The sequence below is a fragment of the Athene cunicularia genome, assembly GCF_003259725.1.
Source record: "Athene cunicularia isolate RWA chromosome 24 unlocalized genomic scaffold, athCun1 chr24_part1, whole genome shotgun sequence".
Lineage (NCBI taxonomy): Eukaryota > Metazoa > Chordata > Aves > Strigiformes > Strigidae > Athene > Athene cunicularia.
In genome coordinates, this window is record NW_020799132.1 from 6,823,800 (window position 1) to 6,845,050 (window position 21,251).

Below are 21,251 nucleotides of genomic sequence, written 5' to 3' on the forward strand. Positions count from 1 at the left end.
CTTTCAGTAACGGTACACTTTAATTCGTCTGTTCTCATCCAGGCCGAGCTGTAGCAGTCTGGGGGTGCTGGCAGGTAGCTTCTGCGCACCTGAGAGGAGAGGGCTGGCAGCTGGGTGAAGGAAAAGCCGGACTTACACAAGGAATGAGCCTGCCTGAGCGTGAGCAGTGGGCAGGGCAGGCGGTTTAGCCCGCTGCACCCAAGTCCAACGGAACTAAAGGGGGATTAGGGAACTCAGCGGAGCACCGTGCTCAGGACAGCACGCGCCATCGGAGCCCCGAGGGATTTGCTGCTAATGCCAGCGCACACTGCAGAGGAGATGCTGACAGCCCCCCGTGATGCTGTTACACCACGAGCCTGGCAACGTCCCCGCTAAGAGAGCGGCGAAGCCTCGCTCCTTCGCTCCGGCCAGGTGGTAACAGAGGCCTCACAAGAGAGCCGGAGGGAGAGCTCTGCTGGGAGCCCCCGCCTCCCAGGCCGGCCACGCGGCCGCCCCACAGGCCGGGTACTCATGTCCCCAGCAACCTGGCTGCTGACCCGCTGCTCGCTCAGCTCGGGCTGCTCCAGGGACTGCCTGCTGTCGGGACCCCGCTGCGGTCGGGGCTCTACCACTGACACCCAAAGCAAGGCTCAGCCCCCTGCCTTCCCTCTGCACCCGCCATTCTGCACTCTTTGCCTCAGTTTTGGCAATTCTCACACAAGGAATGAGCCTGCCTGAGCCATACAGGCCGGGTACTCATGTCCGCAGCACGCTGGCTGCGGACCCGCGGCTCGCTCACCTCGGGCTGCAGAATCAGACACTAAAATAGAGGCTTCAAAATTGCTGTTCAGTGCTTTAGTGCTCCCAATTCGCTCGCCTCCTGCTGTCTCCACCTTCCTGCTGCAGGAGGCTGGAGTGCAATTAAAGACCAGAGCCAGGCAAAGGATACACTTTTGAATCCCTCTTGAAGTCTTCCAGCCATTTCTTGGTGGTCTCAATCATGCCTTGAATACTCATCTTGTCCGACTCTTGGCTCTGGGACCGGGAGCGCTGGAAGACCCGTATTTTCTCCCTGTCACACACGAGAGAGAAAGAGACAATACAAGTGGGAAAAAGAGAGGCCTGGTCTGGGCAGAAATGACCCAGAGCTGGGAAAGCGATGGGCTGCTGCAGCAAGAGCCACAGTTCAGGAAACACGACCTCCTCTTAGCTCAGCGTCCTCTGCACAGCCCCAGCGCAGAGAAAAGCTGCAGCAGCCGCCCGCTCCCAGGCTGCCGCCCCCTTCCCCAGCACCCCAGAGCCTGGTCCTGGGGCCAGGCTTATCAGCACAGCCATGATGTGGCTGTGAGGAACCACGGAGCACGTGGCATGGAACAACTAACTGTTTCCAACCTGTCTGCTTAGTAGGTAGCTTACGATTTTGTTATCTACTTGTTCTACGATACGCGACCCGTAAATCATCGCAGAGAAATAAAAGCAGCGCAGTGACATGACAGCTCAAGGAACAAGACCCTTACTCTGCAGAAACGTATCCCAGCTTGTTGTCCGGAGGCTTGGAACTTCCACTGAGCAACGGCAACCCCCCTGGAAAACAGATGTCAAACACAGGCACTCCCAAATGAAGTCTGTCTGTCTGGGTGCATTTGCCTTCCTGCACTACAGACACACTGTCCCGACAAGCTCGGCCACCTGCCAAGGGCACAGCGGTGTTAAGGGCACGGAGATGGTGAACCCTCGCTGCAGTTCACGGGAGGCTTCCAGTGAAGCTCTTTTGCTCCCTTCTTTAGTAACTGCTGCTCTCTGGGATGCATATTAAAGGCTGAACAGCTCCCGAAGCAGGATGACAAGATCAGCCAGATGCTGCGTGTCCTGGAATGAGGTTCTCATCCCTCATCTCATTAGCACCCTTGCTATCAGCCGCACCAGTGGATCTGGCCGTAGCAGCACTGGGAGGGCGAGGCGGTTAGAACGTGCAGGGCTGGGAAATCCGAAGCCGCAGGCAAGCAAGGAGATGGATTAAGGACAGGACTTACCTGGGAAATAGCTGCGATATTTCTCTGCCAGGATGCTGTCTACTGACTGTCCCGCTGCAAAAGAGCGCCCAGAGCTCAGCCCAGTGCTCCAGGGCCTCTGGTCCACCAGAGACAGCCCAGCGGGGGCCCCCAGGAACCCCCCAGCCTCCCGTCCTGCCAAGGAGGTGTATGTAGACAGAGGGATGCTGTTGCAGGGTGTCGAGGTGAAGAGCGGAGACTGGCAATTGTTCAGCGAGCCCAGGGTGTCGAGGACCCCGTTGAGTTCCTTAGAGATGTGCTGCACCGATTTTGTCAAGCACTGGATCTTGTCCAGCTGGGGGGCAGGCTGTAAATTGGTTCTCAAATCAACTGGTGGGAGAGAGGAGAAGGAGGGATCAGTGGGAGGGCTGGGGAGACGCTGCATCGCTGGCAGGGACCCGCTATCCTCTCTGGGCTACGCTCCGAGCCGCGCCCAACTGATCAGTGCGAAGTGGGATGCAGAGGCAAACACCCACCCTGGCAGCCAGAGGAGATACAGACTGACACTGGGGATTTGTGCCTTGAGGCGGCTGGGGCACAAAGCACGGGACAAGATCCTCCAGTGCTGCAAGAAGGGGCCCAGCAGATCACATCGGGTGCAGCTCCAGCCCTCTGGGTTCTGCTGTGCCCTGCGCCGTACAGCCGCCAGCCTGACAGAATCACCCACGAATGGAAAACCCCTCCAAGGGCTGCCACCCTCCCGCCGAGACCCCCCAGAAAATCAGGCTTCACCCCAACAGTCCCACTGCAGCAGGATGCCTGGTGCCCTTCACGTGCTCCTAAGCGGCAAAGCTCCCGAGGCCACGGGCCTGGCCGGTGTTGGGCCAACAGGACCGTGCTGATACACGGGCTCCCATCTTATGGCGAGAGAAAACCCTGAAGTTTCACGTGTGCCCACAGAATGTTTACTGATCCGGGTCAGAGAGACCACCCCAGACTGGACAGCTTCTCCGTCTGGTGCACAGGGAAGCTTTCTCGGTTTTCTGTCAGCTCGAGCCTTGCCAGCCTTCCTGCGAGCAAGGCAAGGCTCCTGCCTCCCGGCTGTCTGTGGGAAGCCCTTCTTCCCACCTGCACAGCTCCGGTTACAGGCAGCTGAAGGCAAAGGAAAAAGCACAGGGAAGGGCAGCAGCATGTCCTGCCAGAGATGTGAGGAGAAGGAAGCCCAGGCACCTGCAGAGGAGCAATACAGCTCTGCAACAGCAGAGGCCAGACTTTACATTCCACTCTAAAAACAACGGAAGAGATTTAAAAGGCGAGTTCACTCACAGATTCCAGCCCTCGGCTGAGACTGCAAGCGGGCAATAAGTTTTTCAAATCAAATGTTATGCAGGGAGCAGTGCCAGCCCTGGGTAGCAGAGCTGCCTCGGACACCCATGAGCCCAGGTGAGAACAGGAGGGGCGAGAGGGGAGGCCAGGAGGAGGGCTGAGGTGTTAGCCCCTGGCACAGCGCACCGTGCCCGGCCGGCACTTACAGCTGGGCTGGTGCAGATGTACACTGGACGTGCTGTTGCTGTCCTCAGAGCTGCTCAGGTCAAAAGTCACCATCTTCCCGCACGCAGCTCTCTTCAGCGTATCTTCATCCGAAAGCTGGTCAAAAGAGGGAAGACAACGCAAATGAAACCTGCTGCTCTGTCCCCGAAGCCAGAGGAACAGCCGACGGCTGCTCTGCGCGGGCCGGAGTGCCCAGAGGGGCGCAGATGAGCCAAGGCACGGCCACCCTCTGGGCCCCACAGCAAAGCCTGAAAGTCGAGAGACTGCTTGGTCTCTGGAGGAAGCACGTGCGTGCACTAGAGGCCAAATCTAATGGCCACATGCACAGGCTGCTCTAGGCAGGAGTTGAAGTATTTTGTCCTTTAAATAAGCCTCAGAACTCTTGCATGGGCTGGGTTCTTTCTTTGCACCAAGGACAAGGGCTTGGCTGTCAGAGGTCTCGTGCTCTTGCACCTGCCTAAGGCCTCGTGGTCCCAGGCAGAGCTGCACGGGTTCCAGGGCTGGCCTGGGTCAGGAAACCAGGCTCATCCTCGCTCACACGAGGTGACCTGCCCTTGTTTTCTCTAGGCTCAAACCGTGCGGCTTTTCCCGGCTGCTTTCGGCAGCCACACGCCTAACAGCAAGCCCCTGTGTCACGAGCAGAGGGGAGGCAGAGTATTTGCCATCTTGAGCAAGACACAGACCGTTAATGAGACACCTACCCACTCTGCTGCAAGGTTTTGGTTTATACTGTGGGGTACTTCAGCCTATCGCGCCCACAGCACTCCGTCTCTGCGCTAGCAAGGTTCTGCCAAGCCCGGGCACTCGGCAGCATTCCCCCACCCAAGCCCGTCCGTGCCTGACAAGCTGCCGCCGCGGAGGGAGGCTCCATGACGAGGCCCAGCCCCGGTTTGTGGTGCTGGCTGCAGCCCTAGTGAACCCCAGGGGCCCCAGGCCCTCTCCCTCCACCTGTGACTAGCCTCCACCCCGTTCTCAGACCGACACTGTTCTGCTCTCAGAAAATGTGTTTCTAAAACCCACTGCACTGGCAAACATGTCTTTGGCCACCAGCTAAACAGCCCTCGTGGGCACCAAAGGCCCCGCAGAGGCTCCGGCCCAGGGCAGGGGCCACGAGCTGTGGGCAGGGCGAGCGCAGTGCTTGTGGTGCTGGCCGTTACCTCCTCCAGCAGCGAGCACTCCAGCTGGCTCAGCTTCTCCTCTTTCTTCTTCAGCAGCGCCTGCCCTTTCCAGATAGCCGACTTCATCTTGTCCAGCTGCTTTGCTTCCTGCAAAAACAGCCCAGCCAAGGAGGAAAATTAAACAGGAATGACAGGAAATATTCGATGGGGGTGTTTAGGGTGACTTTCATTGTCGCACTTCTACTCAGCATGGGATATCAGGCCGCAGGAGGGAAATTGCTCCCAGGTCTCCGAGAGCACAGCAAGGGGAGTGTGGAGAGGGCAGAGCACGAGCCGCAAAGAAAGTTCACCCCAAGGAAAAGGTTTCACGTCCAGACTCTGCGTCCAACAGGGTCAGCACCTATGGTTCTGCCAACGCGAGCGCTTGCTGCAGTCAGGGAAGGGAAGGATGCCCTGCCCTGGCTGGTGTGTCAGCAGGGCTGACGAGGACTCGAGAACCCCTTCCCAAGCGAGAGGGAAAAAATAACCTCACACCTCCCGATGGGATGGATACCTGCCACTTCCTTTCCTATGAGAAAACGTTATGGGATTTGCGAGATGCACGAATCCCTTTCTCCGCAGCCAAATCCCTTCTCCCTTTTTAAGATGCCAAGAGCCCCAAGTGTCCATCAGGTTCCTGCAATCCAGCAAGCTACCGAGGGCTGGCTGCAGCGCAGCGGAGCAGACCTGGAGCCGCCCCGGTGCGTGACACTGCGTGGGCCATGGGCCACACTGGCAGCTCCCAGGAGGCCCGAAGCCCCGCAGCTGCCTGTGGCTGCTGCTCCACAGCCAGGAGCCAACCCCTGGGCAGCCCACGGCCGCGACGCCCCAGGCCTGAACGCAGGCAGCGCTTGGGGCCTCACCTCTTCCAGGTTCTTGCGCATGCCGTCCAGGAGCTGGGAGCTGTTGGGATCCTGTGCCGCCTCCCGGCATTTATGCAGGTCCTGGCGCCACTGCTGCTTGGCAGCTCGCAGCGCCGTGTGCCTCTTCTTCATGGAGCGGGTCTGGCGCACCAGGAACTCCCTGGCGTTCCTGATGGAGATCCCTTCCGCAGAGATTAAGCTCCTGACACTACAGAGAGACGGGGAACCTCCTGGTTTTCTGTGACACGCTGCAAGCCTCACGCAGCACCCCCCACCCCCCACTCCCCCAAACACATCGCATGCGTAAATCCCCAAACCCCCGGCTCATAAAACCGAAGCAAAACCATTCTGCAGAGGCAGCGGGGGCACAGATACTCACTGATCAAACTGCAGGTCGCTGTTCTCATGGCTTTGGGAGGGTGCGTAAGCAGGTTCTCTGGATGAGTGCTGAGGAGATGAAACATTTCAAAAACTAAGAAGTATGTATGGGAAACAGAACTCCAGAACCCTGTAAGAATCCATCTAAAAGTAAAAATTCGGAATGACATCACCATGGTGTTGCCCCAGTCCAAAACCAGTGCCAGGGATGTTATGTGACTTTTGAAGAGTAACAGACGTTTCTATCCCTGACTCGAGCCCCGCTTTGGACTCCAAGGGCACTCAAGTATCCCACACTCCTTTCCCCCCAGCAACAATAGACAGAAATCCACAACCACTACTAAACTTATTGATGTATCCCAGGAAAGGAAAATGCAGCGCTGCATCTGCAATGAGTTCACACAGAAGGAACAAAAGCTGGGGTTTTTGGAGGAGTTACAGCCTCAGCTCTCACGAGGCAAACGCCTTTACTCACAGCTTGAAGAGTTTCTCTCAGGTCTTCCACATGGAGCTCAGCTTTCCCTCTCAGAGATTCCACGGTTTCTTCTGCCTCCAGTTCTTTCAGAGTCTCCTGTTTGCTCCTGACAGCTGCCTCCAGCTCACTGCCACGAGAAGAGGCGACAGCAGCAGCACTCAGTTAGACCACGGGCCCAGGTCCCCGCTGCTCTGCCTGCAGCGGTGTCCAAAGCGGCCTCCAGTCTCCGGGAGGGGAAAGGGCCGGAGATGCGCAAGCCACCAGCACTGGCTCTGTGCAGGACCCCTGGCTGGGCAGCGAACAGCCTCACCCCCTCACCCGGCAGCTCAGCTATCCAAGCAAAACCTTTTCTTTGCATTTCAGTGCCCCTCTCAAGGCAAGAGTGCCCTCTCTTATTAACCTTGCAGGACAGACTTTGGGAAGACAAATAACTGAACCTGACAAGCAGAGGCCAAGGGATGAATTTACACAGCGAGTTATTAACAGGTCTGGAGAAGGACCCTGGGGCCTCCATGCCCTCGACAGGCAGTAAAATCACCATTAGAATTCTGGAGGAACGTGGATCAGCACACAAGCAGCTTGGAACTACGGGAAGGCTCCAGGCTGGGTCTGAGAGGTTTCTGTTGGGGCGTAGGGCAGATCTTTCTGTATTAGAGGAAGTTTCTCATGCACACACCTGATGCATTTCTGCAGCCTCTCGCTTCGGGTCTGTAGCAAATCCACCTGGGCCTCCAGCTCAGCCTTCTGGTCCTGCAGCTCCCCCAGAGACCTACGCAGCTGCCCGGTGGACTCAAGGAGGCTGGTGTGCTCCTTCCTGCTCTCCTCTAGCTGGAGCTGAGAACCAAAGCAGCTTTTTAGAAGAAAACCAAAAAATCCCTCCCAGTAATCTCCCCAACACCAAAATAAAAGGCGCACGATGTGAGAACTGCCGGCATGCACAGTTCACAGGAGGTCCCAGGGTTGTAGGTACGCACTCCAGTCCTGGAGGAACAGGACTGTCTCTTCTTTTGAGAGACAGCTCAGAGCCAAGCAAACTCTCAGCAGGATGGACTCCAGAAGTAGCAGTCTGCTTTTTTAAAGCCCTCATTCTAGTGCACTGCCCTCACCCCCAGCAGCAGCACAGCACCTCTCCAGAGCTAAGGCATACATACATCTCTTTCTAGCTCAGCCTGTCTGTCCTCATCCAGCAGCTGCTGCCTTTTCTTCCTCAGAGACTCCTCCTGTAACCAGATGAGAAAGCAGGTGAGTGGGAGAGCGAGGAGACAGCTGATGCTGAGCAGCGTTTGAAGGGCACAGGTCAGGCCTAAGTCTCAAAACTGTTTCAAAACACCTAAGGATTGTTCTCAGTTCTGCTTTGTTGCCCCCCACACACTCAAGTTCTCATCCCTTTATTTGGCTTCAAGTGAGGTGCTGGGAATATTTGCATTCCTGGGGGAAGAACACCCCTTCCTGCTCAGCTGCAAGAGCACCCACGGCACATGGCCATTTCTGCAGGATCCTGCTTTTGTCAAGCCTCTGGTTGCCTCCAGCATTTCTCCACCTTTTTACTTCCTCACTCCGGTGCTGCTTGGAAAGGACGGGATGCCAGAAGCAAGGTTATCTACAGCCCTTGGCACAGGCTAGGACTTAAGAGATCTGGCAGGCGAGAACAAGAGCCAGTGATTTTTGCCAGCTCCACAGGAGCGTTTGAAGCATTTCCCCCTCGCGCTGTGCTGCCCAAGATCCAGCAGCACACGTTCCCCTTCCACAGCAGCAAGGAGGAGGGAAATCAGGGAGGGACTGAGTGAAATCCAAAGTGATGCTGAGCAGAACCTGCCACCTTGAAAGGCTTTTATGATCCCTCCATCACTCTTAGAGCCACTTACCATTTCTCAAAGCCCTGAGCAAACCCTGAGCAAACCCCAAGCACTGACTTTCCTGGCAAACACCATGCAGGAGGCTGTATAGCCAGGAACGCTGAGCCCTGCTCTGGCCTGTGATAGAAGTTTTCCTTCCCAAAGTCCTGGCTGAGCCCAGGAGGAAGCAGCCAGAGGAGCAGCACCAGCTAACACATCTCTGTGAGCCCCACAGGGCTGACTCACCTGGCTAAGGAGCTGCACTGATCTGTCTTTGATGTTCTTGAAGCGCGTTTCAAGCTCATTTTCCGAATCCTGGAGTTTTCTTTCCTGCACAGAGAGGCAGAGTTAGAGAGAGAACGGCTCAAGTCACCAGGCAGAGCTCAGCCACCAGGAGGAACAACAAAAACAGGGCGAGCGTGACCTGCCGCTTGTCACCCCGGCCCTAAAAGTGGGCAGGTGCCTTGGGGCGTCATGGTCCCCAGCCTGTCCCCAGGCAGCCATGTCAGGAGGATTCGCCAGGCAAAGCGTTCTCCTCACCTTCTCCCTGTGCCTGCACTGCAGTGCAGTGAGCTGCTCATCCAGCTCCACCTGCAGAGCCTTCACCTCTGCTTCGTGAAGCTGCCGGAGACGCGCCCCCTCGCGTCGCAGGCCTTCCAGCAGCTCTGCTCTTTGCTTTCTCTCCTGATTGTTGCAAAACACAAACAAGAAAAGCGTCTCAGTGGAGCACAGGGTTCTCCAGCAAGCCAGCATGAGCACACAGGACACACTGCCCATCCCGCAGCAGCTCCTGAGCACGCTCCAAACTCAGCAGATTCAAACCTCTGGCTTGCAGAGACATCGTTATGGGAGAGGCTTGGGAAAGAAAAAAACAGCCCATGAAACTAAGGTTTTTTCACACACTGCTGCCAGAAAGGGGAGGCAGAAGGCTTTCCAGAAGGGACACCTGCAGAAATGTGAACACTCTTCTCTCGTACTGAAGCTGACAGATGCATGTGGAAGTTGCCTGCACGGGGAGTATTTTGACAGCTTATCCCTACAACCCCAGGCTAAACTCACTTCACAGCATGGCAACAGTGCCCAGTTCCCCGAGAAGGAAGGAGACTCCCAGTTCTGGGAGCAGCTGGGACAGGCAGCTTGGCAGGCAGCAGTGCCAGCCCGGGTGCGGCGCACAGAGCCGCCGCAGTCACCTCCCGGCTCCGCTGCTCCCCGCACAGTACCTCCTCCTCGTACTGATCCCGAATCCGTGCCAGGGCCTCCTGGTGCTCCTCCTTCATCCTCTCCATTCTCCTCTCATGGTCTTTTTCCACGTCGTGGCGTTTCTCCCTCATTAGCTCGCTGAGCTGCGGGGATGACGTGACAAGATGTTTCTGTGACCTGCAGCCCCGCGGTGCGGGGCCCCTGGAGCGCAGCCCCTCATGGGAGTGGGAGGACGGGCGGTCGCGGTACCACGTGCGCAGGATCAGGCCGGGGCAGCCCAAGGCAAACGCCCCGGCAGGGCCAGATGCCACAGGGGTGCCCTGTCCCCCATGGCACCGCTGCCACCACTGGGCAGGGGCTGCAGTCTCAGGGCCTCACCACAGCCCCAGGGAGAGGGGGTGCAGGACCCGCAGCAAGCTGAGGGGAGCACTTGCCTCGCGTTCGTACTCCGTGACTTGACGGGCCTTTTGCTGCGCTTTCTGCTCGGCTCTCTGCAAGTCTTCGCGCAGCTGTGCCTCCTCGCGGCGCTGTGCCTCTGCTAGCTGGGTTTGCAGGCTGGAAATGACCTGCCGTGAAAGCCACCCAGAGACTTGTCACCCTTCTGACAAGATCCATCCGGTGCCCTCCCACGGGGAGCGAGCAGCGTGGCAAAGACCAGCGTGTGCAGTCTCACCACCCCCTACTTGGAGCACATCCAAGTGCTGAGCCAGACCAGAACCACATTTAGGGAGCGGGAAGAAAAAGGAACGCCACTCTCCCCGGCCACCTTTGGTGACAGTGTGGGAAATCAACGATTTACATTCTCAGGACACCATCTTTTACCTTATGATGCTTCTCTTCTGCCGCAGACTTCAGCTGCTGGAGTTCAGTCACAAACTCTTTCTCTAGCTCTTCTACTGCCTACAGGAACATGAGCAAAACAGTCTGCTGGAAAACCTCTATGTGTGGGGACACGCTGTACAAGATGCATTTGCAGTCAACGTCTCTCCATAAGCACCAAAAAAGCACAACGGTAAACCCCTTTCAAACCGGATTATGCCTTTCCTCTCTCTGTGCTTTCCCTCCCGGGGCATCTCAGTGGATCTCAGTCACACTGTGCTGGAAGGACCGTGAGCTGCCTCCGCTCGGGAGCTCCCCAGGCTCTCTGGAGGACAAAAGCAGCAGCCAAAGAGCTATTCTGAGGTGAGGAAACGGCTTGGTTTAGCTTGGCAGAGACACACAGTGATCCTCCTCTTTTCCTCGGAGGCAGTGTGGCCATTTATTTAATTGCTATTTAATCATGGTTGTAAGAAGAACTGAGGGGGTACTCCTCCCCACCTCAGCCACGCCTCTAAGGGCACGCCTAGCACCTTTCCTCTGGGATTTCAGGGAGGCGGCATCAAAGCACACGCAGGTGTTACTTCATCCGGATACTTGGGCACCGCAAGGTGAGCCAGGTCAGCGCGACCAGCGTGGGTCTGGCCCAACCTGGCAATAAAGAGCTCACCTTCTTCTTCTCTCTGTCCAATCTCTCCTTGAGCTCACTCAGGAATTGTTCCTTCTCTTGTTCCAGCTCAGTCATCTCTTTCTGCTGAGCTTCCTTCATTTCCAGCTTCATTTTCTCCAGAAGCAGCCGCTGCTGCCTCTCCAGGCTCTCCTTCTCCACCGCCTGCTGGGATTCCAACTCCCCTCGGAGCTTCCGCAGTGTCACCTTGTGCTCTGCCCTGCGTTTGCAACAAGAACAGCCGGAGGCAAGTCAGAGCTCGGCACTTTACCACCGGACTCCCTTCAGGAACCAGAGCCGAGAGCAGACGCTGCTAAGGGCTAGGACGTGCAGGCCAGAAGAAACTGAGAAAAAAAGACCCAGACTCGCAAGAGCTCAACCTAGGCCTTGGAAATAAAGAGCAAAGCAGCCAGCACTGCAGCGCCACGGCAGGGTACTGCCCGTGCCAGCTCAAGGGCCAGGACCTGCGCTGCCCTCCCAGCCCACCACAGCTTACGTCCCCAGGGGCGGCAGCAAAGCTTGTCACCTGATCTTCTCCATCTCAGCCTCGGTCTCCGAGGTGATTTTGGCTCGCAGCTTTGAGAGCCTCTCGGTTTCTTCCTTCCGGACACGCAACTCTTCCTCCTCAGCAGCCTTTGCCAAATCTTCTCTTAGAGTCCTGAGAGATGAGCAGCCAGAAAAACAAAACAAACCAAAACAAAACAGGTTCAGGTCCAAGGCCTGTAGGCTGTTCCACTGGCTGCACTCAGGGTGCCGGACCATTAATTCTCCTCCTCACCTCTGAACCTGGCTGCTGGGGTGGGAGAGGCAGCCCCTGAGCATCACACTCTGCACACACTTTTAAAGTGCACTATATAATCATGGATGGCACTTGGGCTTTTCCCCCGCCCCCCAGGTAAATGAAATCAGCTCCTGTTAAATGAAAGCAGGCTCCCAGCCAAGGTACCGGGACACGTTAGTGCATCTGTAAGCACCATATTTCCCTGTGACACCCTTTTCACTACTGCTTTATTACCACATAGGCATTTTTCCCTGAGGTGTGATTTCTGTGTCTGCCTGTGCACCCAAGACAGCATTCCCAGAACATTTCATGTCAAGATACCGTTTGTGGCTGGCTCAGCATGCTCAGAACTTAAGTATCAAGGCCTCTGAAATAAAATACATGTCTGGAGAGAAAACCACCCCCAGGCAGAGCACACAGGCCCTGGTGCTGTTCTGCTCCCTGGACTGCTATTCCACCTTCACACACTGGCTGGGTTTCACACAAACATCCATGCCCTAGTCCTCAAAGTCTTGGCTGGAAGTCCCTCTGTAAAACGTGCAGTACCCGAGTTCCAGCTACTTCCTCCGGGGTAACCTCATCTCCTCTCCTGCTCCAATTTCCAGTCCTGTTACTACCATTGAGCCCCGGATTTGACCGTCTGCCAGGCAGTAAAGCTCCCAGTGCTGAACTGGAAGCTTTTCCCAGGTTAACCATCAGAGGCAGGTTTGGAGCTCTGAAAGCTGCAGGTGCAGCAAATCTTGCTCATCCCGGGGAGGTGGGCAGCTGCTCTCGTCGGCACCACAGAGCGCTTTCCCCAGCATGCGGCGTCCCTCCTCGCAGCTCTGCCAGCACACCGCTGCTACTTCCGACACGCGCAGCGCTCTCTGTGCCAGGCAGGGAGCCCCGTGTCCTCCTCCCCAAAAGCCCACAGCGCCACACAACAGCACCACTCCCAAGGTGGTGGGTGGGCTGTAACAGCACGAGCCCTTGGCCACCGGCAACGAGATCGCAGCTAGGAAGGGCTCAGAGGAGAAACACGAGGGAGACGGAGGGAAAAAGGAAAGTACCTGAGGGATTGTTCTTTTTGCTGATGAAGCTTTTTGGCTTCCTCCTCCTCCTGCTGCTGCTTCATCTCCTCCTGGAATTGCTGAATTTTCTCCTTCTTTGCTTGCAAGAAATGCATTTTCTCCTGCTTGAGCTCCACCTCCATCTCCTTGGTGATTCCGTCCAAGTATTCTTGACTAGACTGGCTGAAGGACCCCTCGTGTTTGTTTTCAATCTCAGGTTGCCTACCAGAAAGGGAGAGCATCTTTGGCCAAAGGGTGACAGAAACTGAGTAACATGAAATGAACAGCAACATGGCCCCAAACAATAAATTATATCAATTATTGAACACAGCTCTCAGGCCCCGAACACCCCTTGATTTGGCTCGCTAGATTAGCCCTCAAGGGCAACACGCTCTCCCCTGGTGAAGGATCTAGCAGCTACGAAACCCTGGCTAGAGCCGCCGGGCACAGAAGCAGATGCAGTCGGTACCTGTTCTCAGCCCAAGGGTCGGCAGCGCGCTGCTGACGGACCAGGTATTTGTCTGCAGTTGCCATCTAAAGTGTGCTGGGAGTTTGCCAGCTCTAGGTAACAAACAGAAAGCCCTAAGCGCTCCAAAACCTCAATTCCAATCTGTTCCTAATAAAGTTTTTTCCGACAGAGAGCAGGAAATTTATAAGGTCTGAGAGAAGCTGGGGGGGAAGGAGGGGAAAATGAAGATTAGTCTAGGAAAAAAAATTTTATTTTTGGCTAGTCGTAGCTGGAGCAGCGAGGTCTCATCGTGCTCTGAGCTGGCTAGCGTTAGGCGGAGGGACTGCTGTTCTGCCGGGAATTAGGGAAGTAACAGCCCCAGTAATTCAGCCTCGAGTCAAAAGAAAAAAGGTCACTTAGGCAGCCATTAGCAAAAAGAGTGAGACAGAGGAAAGAATAGCTGGGTTCTGGAAAAATCCTGCTTTGCTAGCACTGCCCTGTAACGCTACATGCTCTGGGCCAACTGCAGTGATGCCTGCGGAAGGTGGCGTTTATCAGCCTGCCCTGCAAGGCAATTCAGCCACTTCCACCCTTTTATCAGGTCCCTTCTTTTGCCCCAGTTCTTACATAAAAAGAGACCCAGCCGACACACACACATTTACACAACACAGCTCCTCAAAAGAGAGATCTGTGATGGTCTCCACATCAAAGAATGCTTCTCCACCACTTTGTCCTGAGAGACGCGCTGTCTATTTTCTCCAATTGCATCTGCTGATCTGTCATTTGACATGGAGAGCAAAGTCAGCACAATCACCTCTACTGAGCTCTTCTATCGCAGTGGAACTGTGGGTATGTAACTGCAAAGAGCATCAATTTAACACAGCAACAGCCCACCGGCTTTCACAGGGAACCTGAGCTCTACCATCCTGCGCTCTGACCCTATTATTTCAAAGCAGCTGATGCCCGCAGCGACTGCAGAAGTGGGGCAGTTTGTGGGGTTTGCGCCGTCGCCCCCAGTCGCAGCCCCACGCAGCGGAGGAGCTCAAGATCCGCGCGAAAGCGTTCCCTGAGGGAGGGCGAGCGCCGGCAGCCTCATCCACCACAGCGGCGAGGAGGAGGCTTTTCCAAGTAGAAAGCAAACGGCCCTTTCTGCATCCCACGGAGTCCTGTGCCACAGACCCCAAGGGCAGAGCTGCTGTTCTCACCCTCCCAGCACAGACGCTTGGCTTGGCACGCGCCTGCGGAACAGCTGCTTGCGTTTGCACACGGAGATGTTCGAGCTGCACCTTGCCCACCAAACCGCATCTCCCGGGGCACCGACTTCACACACCAACTCCACACGCCACAAAGGGGAACAAAAGGACAAAAGCTGTTACTCTTACAGCACCGGGGACTGAGAAGAAGCCCTTACACTTTCTGCGGGGCAGCAAGCTCCTCCAGATCGATCACGCTATCCAGCGATCCCTCCTCCGGCTCCGAGGCGATGGCCTCCTCCAGACTGAGCATTTCTAAAGTGAAACACTTCTCTTCTGGTATTTCATAAACATCTTGATCACTCTCGCTTTGCAGCAGAAAAGAGATAAAAAAGACTAGATTAGCATGCATCGGAGTCTGAGATAGCAAGACGGAGAGAAGACGGGCTGGGCTGTGCGTCTGCTCCGGGGAACACTGAGCCATACTTGCCAGCGGCACCCGTCTGCCCAGCACCGGGCTGCCGAGGGCACAGCAAAGCTCCAGAGCCCTCCCACGCCCTCAGGCCCTACCAGACCAACAGGCAGACGAGGATTCAAGGGGCACCAGACTTGAAGGGCTGAATCCCTTCCCTGGAATATCCCACTCTCCTTCCAGGTCCTTAGAGACCTTCCCCCAGATTCAGCAGCCCTGTTAGCAACACTCACACCGCTGTCCAAATTACAGAGGGAAATACTGGCAGGCATGTTCACATCTACAGTCCTACTTTGTGTTGGAAGTGCAGAGTAGAGAGATGAGGCAAGCACGAGCTACTTTTACAGGCAGAGAGGAAGAGAGGATGCACAGCTGGGAAGCAGGTACCAAGCGATAAGGAGACAATTCCTGCGGGCAGAACGCGTTTTCGGGGACCTTCACAGGAACAGCTCCTCTATGAGCAAGGCTGCAAATCCCAAGGGCACGCAGCCAGTCATTAAGATGGACTGCAGCTTCTTCTGTTCACAAGTTTTCCTGGCACAGGCAACAGCTTCTTGGCTCCCAGCGCCCCAGAGTACATGTAACTCTGTGAGGAGGCTGAGTTTTGACACGATTCATCTATAAATGCCACACACGGCACCTCTCGCAGGGGAGGGGCTCTGGAGAGCAGGGAGCTCACTGCTCAGCACAGCGTTTCAACTGCTTTAAACAAATCGCCACACGCAGGCTGAAAATAGCTCCCCTAGAGAGTCGAGTCCTCACAGAAACTAAGGGTCTGGAAACCAGCATTGCTCTGGGGTAACAGCTGGGGCGCTCCAGAGCGCCGTGTCCACCCAGCAGGGTATCAGCCAGCCTAAGGCTTGTACCTGCTCAGCCAGCGACCTGCTCTGGGCCCTCTACGGAAGGAAGTGGCAGAGAACTGTTCGGCCTGCGGCTGTACCCTCTGCCCCCAGCAGCAGGCACCAGGCTGGTCCCGGGAGCCTCCAGCTCCAGGCTCTGCCCGGCAAGGAGCTGGCAGCCCAGTAGGACCGGTGGTCACTGAGACTGAGGCTGGCTCAGAGCCAGAAAGCTCTGTTGTTGGGCAACGGCCAGTGGCTAAACCTCCCATGGTTAAACGCCACAGGGCGCAACACACAATATTAACAGGTTCAGGGCATCTTGGCGAGGGCACGACTTCCACAGCCTCGGAGAAAAGTCAGAGAGCTGTAAGGGAAACAGAAGCAGCTCCACAGCTGGGGCACTTGCAAGGAAATGAAGGACAGGAGTTTTGCTGCCTACCCAGCCAGAAGCTGAAACGAAGCTGAAATCTGCTGAGACAGTGCTAAGGAGGTGGCAGGAGAAGTGAGAGGTTTAGCGGGAAAGACCCTGTGGGAAGCTGCAGCATCTCGGGGGGTTCTGCAGGGGACACCTGCACAGGTTACAGCGACCAGAGCAGAGCAGGGCTGGACAAGACAGGAGAGTCATCAGGAGCTAGAGCTGCCCTCGCCTCCTTCATTGCTCTGTTTCTACCATACCTCTCCACAGCTTTTGTTCTTTTGCTTTGCTCTTCCTGTACACTGGCTTTGCTTTGGTCTTTTTCCTTTTCTCTCAGCTCCTGGTCCTGCAGGTGAAAGCAAACAATTTACCTCGGTTACTAAAATATCCCAGAATTGTTTCTTTAGCCAATAGAATCCTACTTTAAGAACAGATACAGAGAACACTTTTGTTAACATTCCACCTGAGTGATGCCAAGTGCGACTCTGCAGAAGGGGGAACCGTGCCCATCGGACACACAGGGGGAAGAGGAGGCAAGTTTTCCTCGTGCAAAAACAGCCTGTGGATTTTCTACGGATTTTGGAGTAGGACAGGTTATAACTGGCTTTAGCTGATCTTTTCACAAGCTATGACACATTCTACCTGCAGCTGAGTGACACTGACTAATGTGAGATTTCTGCCTTTGGAATCGTTGCTTCCAGACTTCCAGTGACCAGTGTCGGTCTGGAGAAAAGCACATTGATGCCAACAGGGCTGGGTTTTGGAGAAGTGTCTGATCCAGAGCTCAACGATCAGGATGAGCAGCTGCCACCAAAACCGAACCCTGCTCATCCCAGGAAGCAGGATGACTACAGCACCTCTTTGGATTTTAAGAACGGGAGAGATTACAACAAAAAACTTGACATGCTTTCAACCTTTAAAAGGAAGAAAAGAAAAGAGGAAGAAAACCTCCTCCTGGGTACAGAATGCCTTTAAAAGTGACATGTTCCCCTCGCTCCCTGATTTCAGGCAGTTCTTGGGCACGGAAGCAACGAGAGGGTGGAGGTTTGCCTGACCTCCCCTGGGCAGCATGTGACCTCAGTTTCCACGTTTACACCCCTCCGGGCGCATGCGCTACTTTCACCAGCAAAAGAAACAGCCCAAGCAACTCAGAAGCACAGCACGGAGGCTGCCTGCTGCACGTGGAGCCTCAGTGACATTGTGCAAGCAGGAGGGGATGTCAGAGTCACTTGTCACCTCTCTCAGGCTGCCGGCTTCCTCTGCAGGCCTCCTCGGGTGCTGGGCATCAGGTCTAGCAGCTAAGCGGCCACAACACTCTTCCTCCTCTGCTCTGCTGTTCTCCTAGGGAGGAGGTGACACACCCGCTAGCCAGAGTCCCCACACCACCTTCCCCAGCTGGCAGGGCCACCTGCCCGCAGCTGCTTACTGCCCCGCATGTCACCGCCCCGCGTGTCGCCCGTGCCCGCGCCCTGGGGCGGAAAGCTCTGCAGCCGAGCAGCTTTCTGACCCCCACTCAGGGGCTCCCATCGAGCATCCGCCCAGCCACCGCTCTGTTTTTGCTCCGCGTGCTCCACGGCTGTGCTCATCCTGCTGCCCAGCCCAAGGATCCGGCTGTTGGGGCAGACCCTTCCCAGCTCAGGACTCCCCGCGAGCCACGGCTCACCGCCACAGCTCTCTGCCACGCTCCCCCAGCACGGGCGAGAGCAAGGCCACAAACACAGCAGCCATTCCTCCGCTCTCACTAGCCATCCCTCCCTGCACCGGAATTTTACGGGTGCCCGTTCCCTGAGAAGCAGCAGCGCTGCTTCCCGCCCGTGCATCTCCACAGGGACACCCAAGCTCTGTTGCGCAATGTTTATTTACGGAGGCAGCTCCCTTTCACACCTCTCCATCGGGTGAAGCAGCCTTGCATGGTAATTTCCCACCGCACCAAGGACCCCACGACACCCAGCGTTTAACCCGAGCCTGACCCATACAGAAGGCACAGCTCTGAATCTCCCAAGCGCTGCGTCGGGGGTCACCTCTGCTGCCCTGCCACCCCCTCCCCAGGCACCCACAGACGCTTCCAGACCTCTCCCTCCTCTCAGCCCTCCCCACAGCCTTTTGTATTTCAGGGCAAAGTCTCCCTCATCTGCAGTGGCTATTCCACCATGGAATTCAGAAAGCGGGATGGCTGGCTTGGGCAAGGGCTAACCCCCCAAGTGGCCAAGCAAACCACACAGCCCCTCTCCCAGAGTACGTTCTGCCTTCTACACACACCTCACGCCTCAAGTTCTCCAGCATCTGACCTGGGGTTGCTTGCAGGTGCTTTTCCCCCAGTTAATTCAGTCCTTGCTCCGGAGGAGCCCACTGAGGGTGCAGCATTTCTTTCCATCTCTCCTCTCTCCCTCCTGGAGGTTTGTGCCATCTTGGATGCAACCTCCAGTCCCCCACATCCTTCTGCCCCAGCAAGTTACGAAAACCATTGCTTATTTCTTTGAATGCAGGTGGTCAGCCCTGACCCACAGGCTACAGGAAGACAGCTTTTTCATCCCATCACCCCATTATTGCCTAGATTTCCCCCCTGGAGGGCTCGCCCTACGAGCCCTTTCCTCCTCTCCCTTTTGAAATTAAGCTGGCGAATGGCTGGGGCTGCGGGCTGAGCCTTGCACATAGGAATGCTTTTCGACTGCCATCTCATGGAACTACAAAAGAATTATACTTTCCACTGGGGCACTAATATCTTAGCAAGACTAAGATATCACCCATCTGGGTTAACAGAGACTGGCTGTTGGGCGGCAATTGCCATCTCAAACAGTTTCCTGAGTCCCTGGCGCAGCACTGAAATGCCAAGACAGCTCTTTGTTCCTGGCCACATTAACATTTCAGTGACGAATTGGGCCCTGACAGCCTCCTTGTCATCTGGAGATGAGAGTCAGGCCTTCCTTTTTCACATCCACTTTAGCATAAGCCTTTGCAATTTGTGCCCAGCACTGTGAACGGATTCTCCAGCAAAGTACTTTAGAGCTTAATTTTTGTAGGCTGTGAAAAGGATAAGGGAAATAACGTAAAGTACTTTTAAAGAAATTAATTAATTTGCCTATCAGATACTGGAAAGGAATTTTCAAAGCGCTGAGAAAGGATTAATGTCAGTGTGAACAGTTGGGCCGAACCACCAGAGCTGCTTGCAACACGCTTCCCATTGTGCCCTTGTCATCCGACGCCTGATCGCTGCTGAGCAAGCGCAGGCAGAGCGCGCGCCCCGGGAAGAAAAACGTCTGCACGAGGCCACGAGGGTACTCAACTCATTGCTGGTGCTCTGCGTCCCAGCCACGGAGTTTCTCAGCAGTGTGAGAAGACAGGTTTTAGGCTGCCACATGAACTCGTCCCTCTGGCGCCAGTCGTGCGCTCTTGCTCCCCAGCCCCGGCGCTGGCAGTGCCGCAGCTCCTCTGCCCCCGGGGGGGTCTCTCCCGCCTGTCTCATCACCCGCTCTCTTACCTCAGAGTTGAAGCTGCCTCCCAGGGCGCTGACATCCATGTACAGGTTTTTGAACAGAAGCGCTCTCCCATGGAGACTCTAAAGGTATTAAAAGAGGAGATGGCCCACACTGAGCCCTGAGCTCTGCAATCCCCCAGGAGGGACTGGGGGGCCCTAGACACTGAACTAAGGCAGAGCCATCGCCGTGCCCCAAGGCAACAGCCTACAGCCTTTTGAAAATACATCACGTCAGATGTTGCTTTATAGGAAGAACAACAAGAAAACAGGATTAGATGCTTTTTGCTGACCAAACACAGAGGAAATGCAGCACAAATTAAGGTCTGGAGTCAAATGGAATGACCATGGTCAACCAGCTATTAGCAGGGGAGCAGCAGTTTTTCACTGCTGGAGGCTGCCTGCGCTACGGTTTGTGACACATGTTAAGAAACAAGGCACATAAACTACCTCATTCCCGCTTTCGTCCTCTTTGTTCCTCCCTCTATCCAGGGTCGCCATATCCAAGGAACTCTGCTCTTCACAGACCAAGCTCAGCAACTTCTTGGTCTGGCTGGTGGGCTTACAGGTCTCCGCAGGCTGTGAAGTCAGAAAGAAAGGGAGGTGAGAGGAGAGCCGGGGAGGAGGGGGAGACACAAACCCACCGAGACGCTGGCCAGCAGCAGGGGAGCTGCTGAATTCTGAGAAGGTGCTCGGGATGACGCTGCTACCCCTGCTCTGCCAGAGCCACGTCCCGCCGGGAGACGACACGTTCTTTACGAGGCCGCACTCTCCCTCGCGCCAAAGGGGCTCCTGTCCTCCATCTGCAAAACCTGCCCGTGCCTCAAAACACCCATCACCCGAGACCATAATAAAGCAAAGGATTTGAAATCTCCACGGACAAGACTTGACTCGGCAAGAAGAAAACCTTCGTTGAAGGTGTGGAGGCATAAGATGTTCTGCACATACACTGTTTTGTTTTCCTTTCAAAGGTCAGTTTGGTACCACTTGAGACTTTGTTTTGTTGACCCAAAGGTCACATTCTATAAATAATCATTCAATGTGACTGTAAACCTTACATTCATCCAGAAAATTGTTCTTTTCAACTTTTAGTCTCAAAGTTGAGTGAAAATATTACTGATTAATAAGAGACAGAGTAAGAGTAAGAGATAGAGTAGGGAAGTGGTTTTTTAAGAGACAAAAGCCTTTCTAAGCTGACGAGAGATCACAAATCCTGTCATTTAAGCTTCTCAGCACCACCACGGATGTGACTTTTGTATGGCACGGTCCCAGAGCAGACGGAGCCTTACCTGTGTCCCTCCTTTGGCCACGAGGCTGGAGTCCGCCGAGCTGGGTGCGTCCAAGCTCAGGGGTCTGTGGAGGGCGGCCGGAATCCCTGCGAGGCCCCGCAGAGGCGCGAGGTTCCTGGGGAGCACCTGGACGGGAGCAAGCAGAGTGCCTGAGGGCTGGAGACTGAGGAGGGTCGCGCTGCTCATGCACCTCCTTTGTGAATGGCAGGAAGCGCTGTCTTGTGAGAACGCTGGCTGCTGATCCTAACCCCACCAGCGCTGATCCTAAAGCCACCAGCGCTGACCCTTAAGCCACCACCGCTGACCCTTAAGCCACCACCGCTGATCCTAAACCCACCAGCGCTGATTCTAAACCCACCAGCGCTGATCCTTAAGCCAACA

At 55.6% G+C, this 21,251-nt stretch overlaps 1 protein-coding gene across 1 annotated transcript; it reads right to left on the bottom strand.

The window, feature by feature from the left end:
- Nucleotides 1-3: 3 nt before the first annotated feature.
- Nucleotides 4-21,056, bottom strand: LOC113488463 (centrosomal protein of 164 kDa-like). Its single transcript, XM_026863604.1, has 24 exons — nucleotides 20,871-21,056; nucleotides 20,032-20,160; nucleotides 19,588-19,665; nucleotides 16,370-16,455; nucleotides 14,602-14,751; nucleotides 12,743-12,964; nucleotides 11,439-11,570; nucleotides 10,916-11,132; nucleotides 10,252-10,329; nucleotides 9,864-9,995; nucleotides 9,450-9,572; nucleotides 8,770-8,913; nucleotides 8,476-8,559; nucleotides 7,546-7,614; nucleotides 7,071-7,228; nucleotides 6,395-6,521; nucleotides 5,921-5,988; nucleotides 5,542-5,749; nucleotides 4,679-4,786; nucleotides 3,503-3,617; nucleotides 2,013-2,360; nucleotides 1,497-1,563; nucleotides 929-1,051; nucleotides 4-103 (listed from the first exon to the last, which is right to left on the bottom strand). The coding sequence occupies exons 1-24, from the start codon at nucleotides 21,054-21,056 to the stop codon at nucleotides 4-6; spliced, it is 3,252 nt and encodes a 1,083-aa protein (XP_026719405.1).
- Nucleotides 21,057-21,251: the final 195 nt, after the last annotated feature.